This window comes from Humulus lupulus, chromosome 8, assembly GCF_963169125.1.
Source record: "Humulus lupulus chromosome 8, drHumLupu1.1, whole genome shotgun sequence".
Taxonomy (NCBI): Eukaryota; Viridiplantae; Streptophyta; class Magnoliopsida; order Rosales; family Cannabaceae; genus Humulus; species Humulus lupulus.
Genome location: NC_084800.1, coordinates 65,837,043 through 65,854,222, shown reverse-complemented (window position 1 = coordinate 65,854,222; position 17,180 = coordinate 65,837,043). Strand labels below are relative to the sequence as shown.

At 34.2% G+C, this 17,180-nt stretch overlaps 1 protein-coding gene across 1 annotated transcript; it reads left to right on the top strand.

The window, feature by feature from the left end:
• The first annotated feature begins 1,882 nt into the window (after positions 1-1,882).
• On the top strand, positions 1,883-4,410 carry LOC133797602 (probable glutathione S-transferase). Its single transcript, XM_062235556.1, has 2 exons — positions 1,883-2,349; positions 3,810-4,410. The coding sequence occupies exons 1-2, from the start codon at positions 2,035-2,037 to the stop codon at positions 4,152-4,154; spliced, it is 660 nt and encodes a 219-aa protein (XP_062091540.1). The 5' UTR covers positions 1,883-2,034; the 3' UTR covers positions 4,155-4,410.
• Positions 4,411-17,180: the final 12,770 nt, after the last annotated feature.

Here is a 17,180-nt window from a genome sequence, read left to right as displayed (position 1 = left end):
TTTTTTTTGTATATTGCGTGATTTTTTTTTAAATGGGTTGTTGTTTAAATTTTTGTTTTAGTTTTGCTTTTTATTTTTTTCATTTGTTAAATATGATTTTTTTTAAAATTATTTTTACCAATTTTATATTATTTTAAAGTTAATAACATTTTATATTTAATTCTTAAATGAATTAATTTATAAAAGCAAGGGCATTTTGGTTATATTAAAAAATATTTGGACTAAAATTGAGTCCAGAGAACTGTTTTGTTTCATTTGCCAAAACGCATGGTTCATATTGTCATTTAACGAAACACATAATCCAATTAATAACTTTTGCGATTAAAAAAATAATTTAATAAATAATTTTTTTTTTAGTTATTTTGCCTATAAATGTTTTAATTTAACAAGACGAAGTTGTCAAAGTAATTCATTGAGAAACTTATTACATTAAACACAATCCACTAGTAAGTTCATAGTAGTTTTCATTTTGATCCCATATTTGATGTGTCGATGTTCCGAGTTATATTCTGGGTGTTGGGCATTCAGAAGATGAATTCTACATCGCTTAACTTTTACAGTATCTCTATGACTCTATCATGCTTAGAGGAAAACAAGGCTGTAGAACTAGAAGTAGCAGTTGTAGTTACTACGTTATCCATGACATCATCATATTTGACTAACAATAGAAAAGAACCACATATTAAATTTAGAATAAATAATATTTTTGACTTTTAAGCTATGACTATTGTATGATCGTGCTTCCTGAATAATTCAAGAAGTTAAAAATTCTCTTCGAACTATGCACGTTACTAAAATATGAGTCTTTTATTAGATTTCGTCATATGTGGCTAACAAATTGATGACGTAGCATATTGTCTGTTGATGTGACAGTGTCATGTGTAGAATAATTATCAATTTTGTCCCCTGAACTTTGACCATTACTAAATTATACCCATTTTATAAAAATATATATATGTTTTTTCTTAAAAATACTAATCAAATCCTTAATAAATAAATAAATTTAATTATCAACAAATAATTCTTTTTTACTTTTTCTTAAACAATATTAATTAAAATTATTTTAGAATGAATATTTAAAATAAATACTAAAACAAAGAAAAATCTTTTAATTAAAGACGTGGACAAAAGACTTAAATAAATAAATACAAATTTTAATTTAAGAAAAAGATAAAAGAAAATAAACTTTGTTTTAAGATTTATTTTTTAATTTTTATATTAACATATATATTGTAAAAGAAAAGAAAAAGTTAAAAAAAATTATTCACTGTTAATTAGATTTTTATATTTTGAGTATTTAAATTTTATTTAATTAATTTGAAACTTTTATTATTGGTTATTTTCTTAATTTTTTAAAATAATTTTTTTTTTAATTTTTAAGAATTTAATTATCAATTTTGACTAACAATAACGTTATCCATGACATCATCATATTTGACTAACAATAAAAGAACCGGATATTAAATTTAGGGTGTATAAATGATCTGTTTGGTCTAATTATTTATTTATATTATGTGTTTTAATAAATTATTTTTTGAATTTTATATTTTGTAAAATAATTAAAATAGAATTTTAAAGTCAATTTTAGTTAATATTTTCTCAACTAAAAATATAAATAATTTATCAAAATAATAATTCAGAACAAAAATAAAATTATTCTACTTAAAAATTGTATTGTTATATTCAATTTGTTTCTTCATCAAAATTAAATTTAGAATTCTATTTTAAATATTTTATAAAATACAAATTTAAAAAATAATTTATAAAAATACAGAGTTTAAAAAAATTACGAGACGAAACACCAAACAAAAATATATATAAACCATTAAATTTATATATATCCAAAACTGTTGGACCAATAGAAGATAAAGTGTGGTTATACAAAACAAAATTCGAATCTGGTTTATTCGTTTTCTATATAAAGGGAGCTCCATACTCTATACCCTCCGACTCACTGTCACTTCATTCATAATTATTTTTCTCAGCTTATTTTTGGCTTTTGCTCGCTCACCTCTTGTTTGAGAAAATATCACGATGGCGGACGAGGTGATTCTGTTGGATTTCTGGCCTAGCATGTTCGGCATGAGGGCCAGAATAGCTATGACTGAAAAGGGTATTCATTACGAGTACAGGGACGAGGATCTGAGGGACAAAAGCCCCCTGCTTCTGAAGATGAACCCGATTCACAAGAAGATTCCGGTCTTGATTCACAATGGAAAGCCGGTCTGTGAGTCACTCGTTATTTTGCAGTACATCGATGAGGTTTGGCCTGGGGAATCTCCTTTGCTTCCCTCTGATCCTTACCAGAGAGCCCAAGCTAGGTTTTGGTCTGACTACATCGACAAGAAGGTAACTCTTTTTAAGCATCGGACTTTTCTTATCTTTTGTCTTTTTGATCTGGGTTTGAGCCTTTCTTATATATGATTATTCAAGTGAGAAATACTTACACGCATTATGATACCTTTTTTTCTTCTGAAAAATGCATCCGAACTTGGAAATGAATCAACACGGGAAAGCTATTTAGTTTTGAAGATAAGCCCTCTGTCATATTCAGTTTTTGAACTATTATAAAGCAGAAGTTATTAAAAGAGGAATTTGGTCAAAGGGCTACGCTTTAGCAGCTTTTTTTTTTATCAGTAATGAAATGTGTAAAGAAGTTATGCAAAAGTTTAACCCATCAAATTTAGTTTAGGTGTTCTCTATATTTTTAAAAAAGAGTGTGGAATAAATTTTTTTTTTTAATTTTAGTGCATATATTATTAAAAAAAAAATTAATTTTGTTTTACTGACACGCAGATGCAATTTTTTTTTATTATTATTTTCAAAATAGAATGATACTTTCTTTGGAGAGTCTTTTTAGGAGTTTTTTTTTTTCAATACTATACGTGGTTAAAATTATGAACTAAAACATTATAATCATTAGTGACTAGTCATTTTTATTTAACATCAAATTTATTTGAGTTGAAATTCCTTATTATAAATAAGGATATTTGCGAAAGTACATTTTATCTATGTGTTGATGCAGTTTAGTACAATCGTTAATTCTTACCGTTAAATTCGATTGTAACACGTAAACAAAAGTACCTAATTAAATGAATAATTGCGGCGAAAAAACATAATTAAATGGATATTTGTGACGAAAGTACCTAATTTAAAATATATTTGTGGCAAAAATACCAAATTTAAAAAATATTTGTGGTGAACATATACCAAAATTATTAGTAAATTTCATGTCATAGTGGCAGATTTAACGGTGAAACAAATAGATGTACTAAACTGCACCAAAATATAAACAGAATAACATAATGTACTTTTACTGCTAAAATAATAACTTAAATATTTAAGTCATAGTAATTTCACGGTAAATATCTCTTATAAATATCATTATTCTATCTTTTTCTAAATAGAGCATGTAGGTACAATAATTGTACAGTTGACAAGCCTTTACTATAATTTGGCCGTTGAATCAGTTTATTTATATTTTATTCTGTTGATTCAAATTCAATATATAGATCTGAACCTCAAATATTCAGCATTAATACAATTTTTGGCCCTTTTCACTTTTGATTATAGTTCTAATATATATACAGTAGTGTGTACTTGTAGCGTTATACAATTCAAGTAATGTATTCTACTTTTAGCTAAAAACGACTTCTCTGAATCATCAAATGATAAAAATAATAATACGTAGCTGTTGGTACTATACATATTTGTGAGTAAGTAGTAAATATCTGAGCTAAATAGAGATGTATTTGAAAGAAAGCCAACTTGAAAAAGTTATTAATATATTTGTACTGCAAAATATGCAGGTCTTTGATTGTGGAAGGAAGATATGGACCACAAAAGGAGAAGAGCTTGAAGCAGCCAAGAAGGAATACATAGAAATTTTGAAGGTGTTGGAATCAGAGCTTGGAGAGAAGCCATTCTTCGGAGGGGAGAGCTTTGGGTTTGTAGATGTTGCCCTTATAGGATACTACAGTTGGTTTCCTGCCTATGAGACCTATGGCAACTTCAGCATTGAGGCCGAGTGCCCCAAGTTCATTGCATGGGCCAAGAGGTGCATGCAGAGGGAGAGTGTCGCCAAAACTCTACCTGAGGGGAACAAGGTGTGCGAATTCGTCAGCATACTGAGGAAGAAATTCGGCATCGAGTAGAGAAAATCAGAAAGCCTCGAAGTCGTAGCTTGCTGAGGCTGCTCTAGGAGGATGTTTTACTCTGCATGAGCCTGCTATTTTTTCTTATGTGTTATTGTCTTTGTTTAATGGGGTTGTATGCTTTCTTTTCTGCCTGTAGGCAGCTAGTTGGGTTATCTAATTAGACACTTTATTGTGTCTGATTATGTTCTGTTAAAACAGCTAAGACTTCTTTCTCATGCCAATAAATAAAAAGCTTCCTCATTGGTTTGGTTAACATTTTTTTCTTTTTCCATTGAGTTGCTCCTAATTGGTTCATCAATAAGTAATGCATAAAAGTGAGATAATATTACAATAGAAGGATAAAAATCTGGTCCGAACTTTGGTCAAAAGTGGTGTCCAATAACAATACACGGGTTGGATTTTGACAAAAATACCAAGAATAGACCTGCTGTGTGCTTCTATTTCAAACATAGAAGTACTGTGCACATTTTATTCAATGCACGTGTGGGCGCAAAAGTTTCAGAAATTTTCTTTGATTATTTCTAGATAATACCATTGACAAACTAATCCTCGAGCCAAACAAAATTCTTTTTAAAACGGTAATGTTACGTACACGTTTCTCTCTTAGTTGGATAATTCTAAATAATTTATCATGTCGAAAATTAAATTCAAAACAGGTTTGAACCTTATTTTGGCAATATAAATTATTCAAAAAATTTTAAAAATTTGAAAGATACTATAAGAGCTCGAAGAAACTTGAGAGATTTTGAATGGAAATGAAAAACTAGAAATGAATGAAAATGAGCTTGATGTTATGATCTTGAGCTCATGATATTTATAGATGAATAAAGCGAAGCTCAAGGTGAGCTGTTACAACAAACTCAGTGCAAGGGACTGCAAGTAATTGAATAACAGAAAACTGAAGTCGTTATAACGACTGTAACTAACCAAAGCTAGCTAACTCGTCTAATACCCCCCTCAAGTTATACTCTGTCGTAACTGAAGAGTTAACTTGTTACACAAAAACTGAAAACTCGTAATAGGGAGTGGCTTGGTCAGAATGTCGGCTAGTTGCTGATCTGAGGGAATGTAGCGAACCTCCAAGAGTTTGTTGAGAACTCTATCACGCACGAAGTGAAGATCCACTTCGATATGTTTTGTACGAGCGTGAAAGACCGGGTTGGAAGCTAATGAAGCCGCACTAACGTTGTCACACCATAAGATCGGGCAAGGAAGAACAGGTAATCGAAGCTCATCAACACGGGATTGGATCCATATTAACTCAGCAGTCGCAGCAGCTAACGCACGGTACTCAGATTCGGTACTTGACCGGGCTGTAACAGTCTGCTTTTTCGAAGACCAGCTAATCAAATTTCCTCCAAGCATAATGGCATACCCCGAAGTGGACTTTCTGTCGTCTGGACACCCTGCCCAATCTGCGTCTGTAAAAGCCTGAATATCAAGACGACTGGTTGGTGTGAAATGTAAAACAAGTGTTGAAGTGCCAGTTAGATATCTTAGAACTCTCTTGCAGGCCGTCCAATGAGTAGTGGTGGGAGCTTTTAGGTACTGGCTCAATCTATTAACAGCAAAGGAGATATCAGGGCGCGTCATGGTTAAGTACTGAAGGGCACCTACAACACTTCGATAGATGGTTGGATTAGCAAGTGGAGTCCCTGAAGAGGATGCTAGTTTAATACTGGGGCACATTGGTGTAGGTTGAGGAGAGGCATCATTCATACGTGTTTTAGCCAGAAGATCACGTATATACTTGGTCTGAGTAAGATGAATACCAGTTGCATCACGAGTAACTTCAAATCCCAGAAAGTAATGCACTTGCCCGAGAACTTTCAAAGCAAACTGAACATTGAGATCAGTAATGAGTCGATGTATCTGCGCAGCATCATCACCTGTTATGAGGATATCGTCGACATATACCAGAACTAGGAGTCTCTTGCCACCTTTGTTGAGGAAAAACAAACTTGTATCTACTACTGAGTTGGTGAGGCCCCATCGAATTAGTGCCTGTTTCGAACGATCAAACCAGGCCCTGGGGCCCTGTTTGAGTCCGTAAATTGCCTTATTGAGCCTGCAAACATGGGAGGGAAATTGGTCACTTTCAAAACCTTGGGGCTGCTGCATGTAGACTGTCTCTTGTAGGGAACCAATGAGAAACGCATTGTTTATGTCGATCTGCTGGATTGGCCAGTTGTAAGCAGTTGCTAGTGTGAAGATGACTCTGATGGTGCAAGGTTTGATCACTTGACTGTATGTCTCGAAGAAGTCAATCCCAGGGGTCTGCTAAAAGCCTTTGGCAACTAACCTCGCCTTGTACCGATTGATGGTGCCATCTGCATTGAATTTTGTCCTGAAAATCCACTTGTTATTGATAACAGCCATATCAGATGAGTAGGGAACAAGGCACCACGTGTTGTTCTTCAGAATGGCCTGATACTCCACTTGCATTGCCTGTCTCCAATTGGGGTTAGTAATAGCATCTTTGAAAGATGTTGGTTCAAGATCTGTTAAAAGATTAGCAACAAAAGTCCTTGGTTTAAGATGACCAGTTTTAGATCTTGTTACCATTGCATGACCCTTTTGAATTTGAGGAGGAATAGGCATAGAGATATGAATGTCTGATATTGGAATGGAAGGAGGTGAGCTATCTGTACTGGGTTCGGATTGAGAGGTGTTGGGAGTATCAGTGGATAAAGAAATGGCAGGAATATCATTTGTTATATTAGGCTGAACAGGACTGTGATGTGGGGTCAATGGAATTGGTGTTGGGGGCTGAGTTGGTATAGGAATGGTTGGTATCCTATATGCATTAGAATCTATGTTTGGGGAAGTAGTGGAGGTACTTGGTGACACAGGAGTGAACAGAGATTGATATGGGAATTCTGACTCATTAAAGGTGACACTCCGAGCTATGTAAACTCGGCCAGAGGGGTGAAGACACTTGTAACCTTGATGATAGGGACTATAGCCAATGAAGATGCACTTAGATGATCTGAAAGACACTTTATGTTGTTGATAGGGTCGAAGTAAGGGAAAACAGGAGCAGCCAAATGTTTTGAGTAGATTGTAATCGGGTTTGATGTGATGTAAGGCTTCATAAGGTGATATGAGGTTGAGGGTTGGGGTGGGTAGTCGATTGATTAGGTAGGCTGCTGAGGAAAAAGCTTCGAACCAGAATGACAAGGGCATGTTAGATTGAGATAAAAGGGTGAGGCCAATGTCCACTACATGTCTGTGTTTTCTTTCTATGTTTCCTTGTTGTTGGTGAGTATGAGCACATGAATTTCTTCTACGGATACCTAAGGTAGTGAAGAGATCATAAAGGGGTTTATACTCTGTACCAAGGTCAGTTTGTATGCTTTTAATTTTTGTGTTAAAGTGTCTTTCAATAAAGGAGTTATAGTGCTTGAAGATAACCGAAACTTCAAATTTTTGCTGCATGGGATAAATCCAAAGATAACGAGTGAAATCATCAAGAAAACTGATATAATATTTGTAGCCATGCATTGTGGGATAAAAGGAGGGACCCCAAACATCTGAGTGTATAAGCTCAAAAGGAGAACTTGTATTATTAGAGGTAGTTTTGAAACTAAATTGATGTAACTTGCCAACTTGGCAAGCATCACAGAAAGGAATGTTATTACATTTGGTATTAGGACTTACAAAAGATAGTTCTTTACTTAAGATGGGAAGAGAGGGATGTCCTAATCTACGGTGCCAAACAGAGGCAACTTGGGTTTTGTCATAGACAACATTACTAGTTGTAGTACAATTGAAAGCATGAAAAGGAGTACACTTTGAGGTGGCTTGACCAGAATTGGATGCGGATGCAGTAGTGCTATCAGATGGTTGAACATCAAGAGTATAGAGTTCGTCATGAAGAGAACCCCGAAGAAGTACTTGGTTCGAATTCTTGTCCTTGACAAGGCAAGAAGTGGAATCAAACATTAGAATGACATTATTGTCTCGAGTGAACTGGGAAATACTTATGAGATTTTTGGTTAAAGTGGGTACATGCAAGATATCTTTTAGAATTAAGGACTTATTTGCTTTTAATGTAGAAACAGAATTTGAACCAATATGAGATATTGAAAGAGCATTACCATTGCCTACCATAACCTTGGCCTTGCCCTTGTAATCCACTTTGTCATGAAGTTGAGTCAGCTCATTGGACATGTGATTGGTTGCCCCACTATCAAGAAACCACGAACCTGGGGAGGCATCAGAGAAGTGAGCCTCGGATAGCATTGCTTGAGGAGAGTCTGTTTGTTTTGATGAGGGTGGTTCGGTCGATGTGGGAGGGCCCAAGAAGTTGATGTCGAATCTATGGTAGCACTTCTGAACTGTATGTCCAACACGGCCACAGAGCTGACAAGAAACTCTATTTCCACGTCCTGAATATCTGCCATTATTGGGTGGCCTGTTTCCGCGAGAAGCACCACGAGGAAACCTGTTAAACTGCCTGTTTTGACCACGGAAAGAAAGACTAGAAAGATTAGCTTGGATATTATCAAGATTGGAGGCAGATAGTTGTTGGATGCGCATCTCATGACTGTGAAGACTGAATTGAACGTCTTGAAGAGTTAGAGGATCCGATCGATTCGTCAAATGAACAATGGTTGCTTCGAATTCTTGGCCAAGTCCTCCAAGTATGTAGAGGCACAAGCTGTCGTCTGAGATTGGTTCTCCTGCTTCAGCCAAGGTATCTGCAAGTTGTTTCATCTTTAGAATGTACTCGTCGACGGAGAGAGAGCCTTTCTTGGTGGATTGCAAGAGGCCTTTGATCTGGAGTACTCGGGCTTTAGATTGAGTAGCAAACAGGCGTGAAAATACGGTCCAGACCTCAGCCGCGGTTTGACATTGAACAATGTGACCCAGCATCGTTTCATGCACAAAATTCAACAGCCAATGAAGTAGAAACTGATCAAAGCGATTCCAGAGATGATAAGCAGGGTTTGGATCGATAGTACCTGGAAGAAGTACCGGAGGTTGAGGAGTCGATCCAAGAAGGTAACCATCAAGATCGTACGCTCGTGTGGCAGCAAGAACAAGCGCTTTCCAGTATGAGTAGTTGTTGCGATCCAAGCGAACGGTGAGAGGAAGAAGATGATTGCTAGGCAAAGCAACTGGATCTTGGTGGACGATCGGTGGAGGTGGAGGGATTTGTTGTGCATTGTCAGCTTTGGAATCGTTCGTTGCAGCAGACGCCATGGCCCTAGGGCTCTGGTACCATATAAGAGCTCGAAGAAACTTGAGAGATTTTGAATGGAAATGAAAAACTGGAAATGAATGAAAATGAGCTTGATGCTATGATCTTGAGCTCATGATATTTATAGATGAATAAAGCAAAGCTCAAGGTGAGCTGTTACAACAAACTCAGTGCAAGGGACTGCAAGTAACTGAATAACAGAAAACTGAAGTCGTTATAACGACTGTAACTAACCAAAGCTAGCTAACTCGTCTAATAGATACTCTAAATAATTATAATGTATACAGTCATAAAAAGTAAATTTGCTAAAAATACCCAAAAGTGCATCAGTGTACTTCTTTTACAGGGGTGCACCCGATAATTTGTGTAAAATATCATGTCAAATATTTTAAAAATTAATATCAATATAAGTGCTAACAATAAGAGAAACAATTAAAAATTTATGTTGCACTATTGGTCCGTGAACAAATTGCTATTGCCATGTAGTGAAAGTGTTGGTTTAATTATTATTATTATTATTATTATTATTATTAAAATGATGTCATTGGTGGTGTTTCATCCTTTGTTGCCCACAAGTTATTTGGGTGTGGAGATTAGTTTTATATAGAGTAATGATATGTGCACACAAATTATACACAAATATTACATACATCTATGTGGCAAATCACTTCAACCAATCATATTTATTTAAAATGAGTCTCACTAAGTAAAATTGATTTGCCACATAGCTATGTGTAATGTGTTATGATTGGTTAAATACATGTTGAAAGTGGTTAGGTACGAAGATGTACAAAAATCATAACGATTTCACAAAAGTCAACATATGAGAGTTGAGTTTCAGTATATGCATTTATTAATCATCATTTTGGGTCTAAAGTATTTCTTTGGAGTATATGAGAGTACCCAAAAAGTTTGGGAGTATTTGGGGATATTTCGAAACAAATTTTGGAGCGTCAAAACAGATGCATCAGCGATGCATCGCATGGCCAAAAAATGGTAGACCATGCAACACGTCGCCTAGGCCATCCGTACAGTCCCATACAGTGACACATTTTTTGCTCAAAAATTCAAACTAAAATTCTCTAATCTCATTGGTTGAGTCTGATGAGGTTCATATACTATTTAAAGGGTTCATTTGAGTTAATTGGTGACTTGATCACTCACCCCTCTCTCGCTCCACTACTACAAAACTGGATTATCCCGACACTCAACCACAACAATCAACTTGGTCAGCGTGACTCTACGCGGACAGTTAAAAATTATAGGCATAGAAACCAACGCCAACTTTTAATAATTGTCACAATTGCTTTTGACTGTCGCTATTGACCCCAACACCGACAATTAATTTGAGACCAATGCCGACAGTTAAAAATTATCGTCGTTGACCCCAATGCTGACAGTTAATTTGAGATCAATACCGGCAGTTAAAAAATTTTGGCGTTGACCCCAACGCCGACAATTAGTTTAAGACCAATGCCCACAGTTAAAAATTGTCGTCATTGACACTAACGTCGACAGTTAATTTAAGATCAATGCTGACAGTTAAAAAATTTCGTCATTGACCCCAACGCCAACAGTTAATAAAAGTCCATTACTAAAAGGTAAAAACTGTCGTCAAAATTCAAAAAAAAAATCTAAAACTATAATTAATGAATATTATAATTTTAAAAATAAACTAAATTATGTAAATATATTTATAAAAATTATGTATTAATTACAATATTAATAAAATATTTTACTTTATTAATTAGATCAACTTTATAATAATTTTTAAAATCTCTACAAGTTTCTTAGTTGTAATTTTTTTATTATATTATTCTATTTTTTAAATTAGTTAATTATATTTGAAATAATTAGTAAAAAAAGAACATTAAAAAATATTTTATATGTGAATAGTAGATAATTTTCTTTTTAAAATAATTATATATGTTAACATTACATTATTATATTGTAATGTCATATCATTTCTTTTAGTATTATTATTTTTTGTATTAGAATAATTTAATAAAAATGTCAATCTACAATATGATCTACATACACATTGTGGTATTATGTTATTTCCGGAACATTAGCAAAGTAGATAAGATCGGATGTATTTGTTACATTGATCATGACCAATATTGACAGTTGATAGGGTAAGTAAACATACCGTTATTATCTATTCTAGCCATATCATATAGTTGACCATGAGTCAATTTAATCTCAATTCTGAGTAGTTAGTATTCTAACTGATTGTATTATTTGAGTTCTTTGACTTGTTCGTTACCAGCTCACCCTACAGACTAGTCCATACTTACATCTTGGGAACTCGGTAGTATAATTGAGTGGGAGTGTTAATCATAGATATGAACATCTATAGCTTCTGATGAAGAAGTGAAATGATGGTTTCCTTTTAGTTTGGTTCAAAGTGCTAAATGATGGAGATCTCATTTCAGTAATTAATATTAGTTTACTGAAATATCATGTACAAGGAACTAAATGTTTTAAGGATAAAATACAATGAGGGGTAAAACGGTATTTTAGTCACATCTCATTGTAGACCTTCTATAGAGGATTGAGTGACAATTATGGTTGTAACAATGGATAATTAATAGTGTATCTATATTTGTTATAGAGCGTTCTATAAATTCAAGAGTGCAATTCTGAGTCTTTAGTGGAGTCACGGGGAATTAATAAGTTAGTAAATTTATTTGTTAGATTTATGATAATTTATTGAAGCTTGATTTCATAGGCCCATGTTCCCCACTGTACCTTGGATAAAATCATCTAGATAGTCTCAATTAATTGATTTAATTATCAATTGTAATTATCAAAGTTGACCAGATCAATTTTGGATAGTTTCACAGAGTTATACAATTTAGAGAAGAAAAAAGAAATTATGGCAGATTTATTAATTAAGATAAATTGGTATCTAAATTAATAAATAGGTTTAAATCAAGGTTCAAATTATAAATAATTATTTAATTAATTAAATCAATAGAAAATAATACATGCCTTGATTTTAAGTCCAATAGGCTTATAATCAAATGGGAAATTTCATGGGCCTAAAGCCCATGATAATTTCAACCTAAAGTTGATTATTGACTATTATTTTATTGATTTTTTAATTAGATAAATGACATAATTGAATTTATAAAAGGAATGTTAAGTGAGAGTTGAAAACACAAGTTTAATCACTCATTTTATGATAGATTCTCTCTATAAACATAAGTCATTTTCTAAGTCTCATTATTCTTTCTCTTCTTCTCTTTGTATCTATCTCACGTGTTGAGAATTGCCCACCCTAGTCTAGGTGATTCTAAGGATACTTTGGAAGACTGTAAAGAAAATTGAAGAACGGTTCAGTTTCTTAGTAATACTCTGCGATAGAAAGGATACAAGGGTTAGAGAAACTGAAGGAATGACTCATTCATTCCGCTGCGTATAATGTAAGTATTCCTATCATTATTTCTCTTTGAATTCAATTTTAGAAACATGTTCTAGTTTATCTCATATTAATTTGTTTAATATTATATCTACATGAGAATAAATAAATATCTTGTATAATTTTCCTAACAATATTATTATATAAGATTTAGTTATATAAAATATGGTATTTTATATTAAAAAATTTAAATATTATTTGGTATTGAATATAGTATTATTAATACGATTCTATTGGTATTAAAATAAAATATTTAATCCGAAATCAAAATGTATATATGAAAAGAAAACAAAAATAATTATAAATAAAAAAGTTATTTATTTAGTTATATAAAATATGGTATTTTATATTAGAAAATGTAAATATAATTTGGTATTGAATATAATATTATTAATATAATTCTATTGGTATTAAAACAAAATATTTAATCCGAGATCAAAATATATATGAAAAGAAAACAAAAATAATTATGTATAAAAAAATACGACTTTTCTCTGCAGTTTTTTCGTGAACTTTTCTCTATGGTTGATTACACTGTGGTTCCTATTACTCCCAAAAGCCGCAGTGTATTAAGAAAAAAAACCACAGAAAAAACCCTATATTGTAGTAGTGTTTATGGTGGGGGCATCATTTTTGCTCCTACCAATAGGGACATCTCGTTTTTCGGTACGTGGAGAAATCATATCCCAAATTTTTTATCTGACGATGTACTTTGTAGTTATAATAAGCATATGTGATGCCCTAATAATCTAGGACAATCACATCGTGTGTTTAAAATAGTTCTTAACTTTCTATGCGAATAATTTGGACTCAAAAGTGTGATTAAAGATAAATAAAAGTTGAAACGCGAAAACTTGATTTAAAGATGTGAACATTTTCATTAAAAAATATAAAAATCTACATGGGATCCCAAAATGTTTAAACAAAACATATTTACAACCATTGTTCTCAAAATAAGTTGACCTAAGCGAAAAAATAAAACTTTTACCCTAAGTCCATCAAATAACTCAACCCTGAAGGCCGAGCAGGTCAACATGTATGCACCACTGCCAAGCTCTTCAACTCATGGCTGGTCTACCTTCCATTTGCCCTTACATGCACCATAGAGCACCTGTGAACCAAGACCTAGCAAGAAAAACCAACATGGCATAATAATAATAATCACATTAGACATGAATAAAAAATTAGCATGCTTTGCACATTATAAACACATTCATTCCAATCATATAAACATTTAACACAACCTATGTCGAATAAGGTCCATCACAGGGCACCAAGATTGCGGCCTATGTCAATTGAGTTTTAACCGCATTCCAATAATGGCCCTGCCATCACAGACTACATTCTCCGTGATTATAGCCGAATACGGTCCATGCCAAGAAAACATAACAATTCAATGCAAATAAACATATTAGGCACAGATATGCAACAAGGGTACATAACCCTAGCTAAATTTCTAATTACACGGTTGTTGACTGCGTTTTTGGCCAACGACGTGAGAACGACAAAAACGATAAAACCTTCAAGAGAAAATAAACGACACAGAGGATTTTATAAAGAAAGTAAATAACACACGCAATTTTTATAGTGGTTCAGCCCCAATGTGTTGGTAATAGCCTAATCCACTTAGAGTTGCGATTATAGATATATACTCAAGATCAAATGAACTGAGCCAACTGAGTTTCTTCAGTACAGATTACAAGAATACAAGAATTCTTTCACGAAAAAGCTCTTTCTCTCTCTAGAAAATTCAAATCCCGAATTCCAAAAAAGAAGAGCCCCTTTTCTAATCCCATAAGCCATATATTTATAGGCTTAGGATCATACATCTGCTATCCCCTAGAATCGGGATATTTTATTATATTTATTACATTTAAATTACAAAAATATTCAAAATGTAACAGAACACCAAATTTGTGGGAAGAATGAGAGATTCCCGCGTATGCCAAGACCGATTCTTGTTGAAGCCGTTTCTGGGAACCTTGACGTAGTCAGTTCTATCTGGTTGATAAATATCACCTTCTGGTCGGCCATACCTCCACTGGGCAGTCATGCACTTAACTGGTAGGACATGCACTTTACTGGTAGGACATGCACTTGGCTGGTAGGACATGTGCATGACCGATCGGCCAAGTTCATTCCTGGGCAGCAAGTCATTCCTGGGCAGCAATGTCACTCCTGGGCAGCAATGTCACTCCTTTGGTCTAACATGTCATATCTCTGGTCTAACATGGCACATCTCTAGTCTGGTCTAACATGACACATCTCTGGTCTAACATGGCACACTGGTCTAGCATGACATTTCTCTGGTCTAACATGGCACACTCTAGTCTAACATGACACATCTCAAGCCAGTCAAAATTCTTCAATGGCCTACTCGGCTACTCCTAAGCCAGATCACTTTATCACAACTCTGAGGAGCCAATATATTTATTGACTTATTAATGTGTCTTTTACGGACCATGTACTGCCACTTGTCACCTCTATTGCCACGTCATCGATCTCCAATTTTTGGGGATTGCATGTCCTACCAGCCAAGTGCATGTCCTACCAGTTAAGTGCATGACTGCCCAGTGGAGGTATGGCCGACCAGAAGATGATATTTATCAACCAGATAGAACTGACTACGTCAAGGTTCCCAAAAACGGCTTCAACAAGAATCGGTCTTGGCATACGCGGGAATCTCTCATTCTTCCCACAAATTTGGTGTTCTGTTACATTTTGAATATTTTTGTAATTTAAATGTAATAAATATAATAAAATATCCCGATTCTAGGGGATAGCAGATGTATGATCCTAAGCCTATAAATATATGGCTTATGGGATTAGAAAAGGGGCTCTTCTTTTTTGGAATTTGGGATCTGAATTTTCTAGAGAGAGAAAGAGCTTTTTCGTGAAAGAATTCTTGTATTCTTGTAATCTGTACTGAAGAAACTTAGTTGGCTCAGTTCATCTGATCTTGAGTACAGATCTATAATCACAACTCTAAGTGGATTAGGCTATTACCAACACATCGGGGCTGAACCACTATAAAAATTGCATGTGTTATTTACTTTCTTTATAAAATCGTCTGTGTCGTTTATTTTCTCTTGAAGGTTTTATCGTTTTTAACATTCTCACGTCGTTGGCCAAAAATGCAGTCAACAACGGTCATAACCGTTTACATATTAATATTGGGGCCGGTGCCCGCTCTGTGTGTATCTACAAGTTTTCTTACCTGGATTCCAGAAATAAAGCTCACGTCAACCCAAGTATGATTCTCTTCAAGTGTCCTTAGATAGCCTTAAGTCACAATCAATATAGTGTAGCCTTAGTTTTTCCTTAAACTCAAACCTACCATAACTTTTCTATAAGCTTTACTAGGCTCCAAATACACTTTAAACATGCCCAATTATGTATTAGGAATCTTAGTTCATGATATCCTAGGGTTACACTTCGAAAACCATTGAAAAAGGACCCAAAATCACATTGTCAGCATGAACTGGTCGACTGCTTTCCTTAAACGGCCGACCGGTTGGCCAGAAAATGTGTGTGCCGAACCTTAAGGCGGTCGACCGATTGCCCTATACCGGTTGATCAATTCAAGTTAGAGAGCTTTTCTCTACATTTTTTTAGAAATTCAACCTTAACCAATTCGACACCAACTGTGTCCAGCCAATTCCAAGCATAGTATTGACCCCAAAATAGATATACAATACCAAATACATCTTCTAGGGACCATTTAAACATCAAATTTCAAGTTCTAAGCAAGGATTGAAATTTCAAGGTTTCTAAAACCTATTTTTCCCCAATTTCGAAATTCAAACCTCAAATCCATTCATAGACATGTTTCTAACATCAACACATCCACCTAAACAACCTACATCCATAAATTTTCAAAATTCAAGCAAACCCCCAAATTTACTCAAGAACAAATAGATGAATCCATACCTCTCTTCTATGTTTGATTCCCTATGATGGTGAAGGAACTAATGGCTGCAAATTCTCCTTTAAAGCTTGGAGGGTGTTTGACTCCATAACTAAAAAACTGTGTTTTGTTTTTAAAACCTAAAACTATTTTCTTAAAACTGTTTGACATTGTTTTCAGAAAACAATTTTTAAAAACAAAGTTACAAAAAACAGAAAATTTTGAGAACAACAAAAAGTTATTTTTAGAAAATATAGCTGAGTGTTGGTTCGTTCTCTCCCATGGTGAAGAGGAAGAAGCTAATACATAAGCCAGTTCTTCGGGTAGGAGAGCAAGATATGCAGCTGGTTTCAGAGGAGAAGACTCCAATTCATGCTTTGGACAATGATCGGGTGCCTGACGGCCAGGGGTTTGCTGTAACAGAAGAAGAAATTGCGACCCATGCTGCGGAATTGACTCATCAAATAGAAGAAATATCTGGATCAG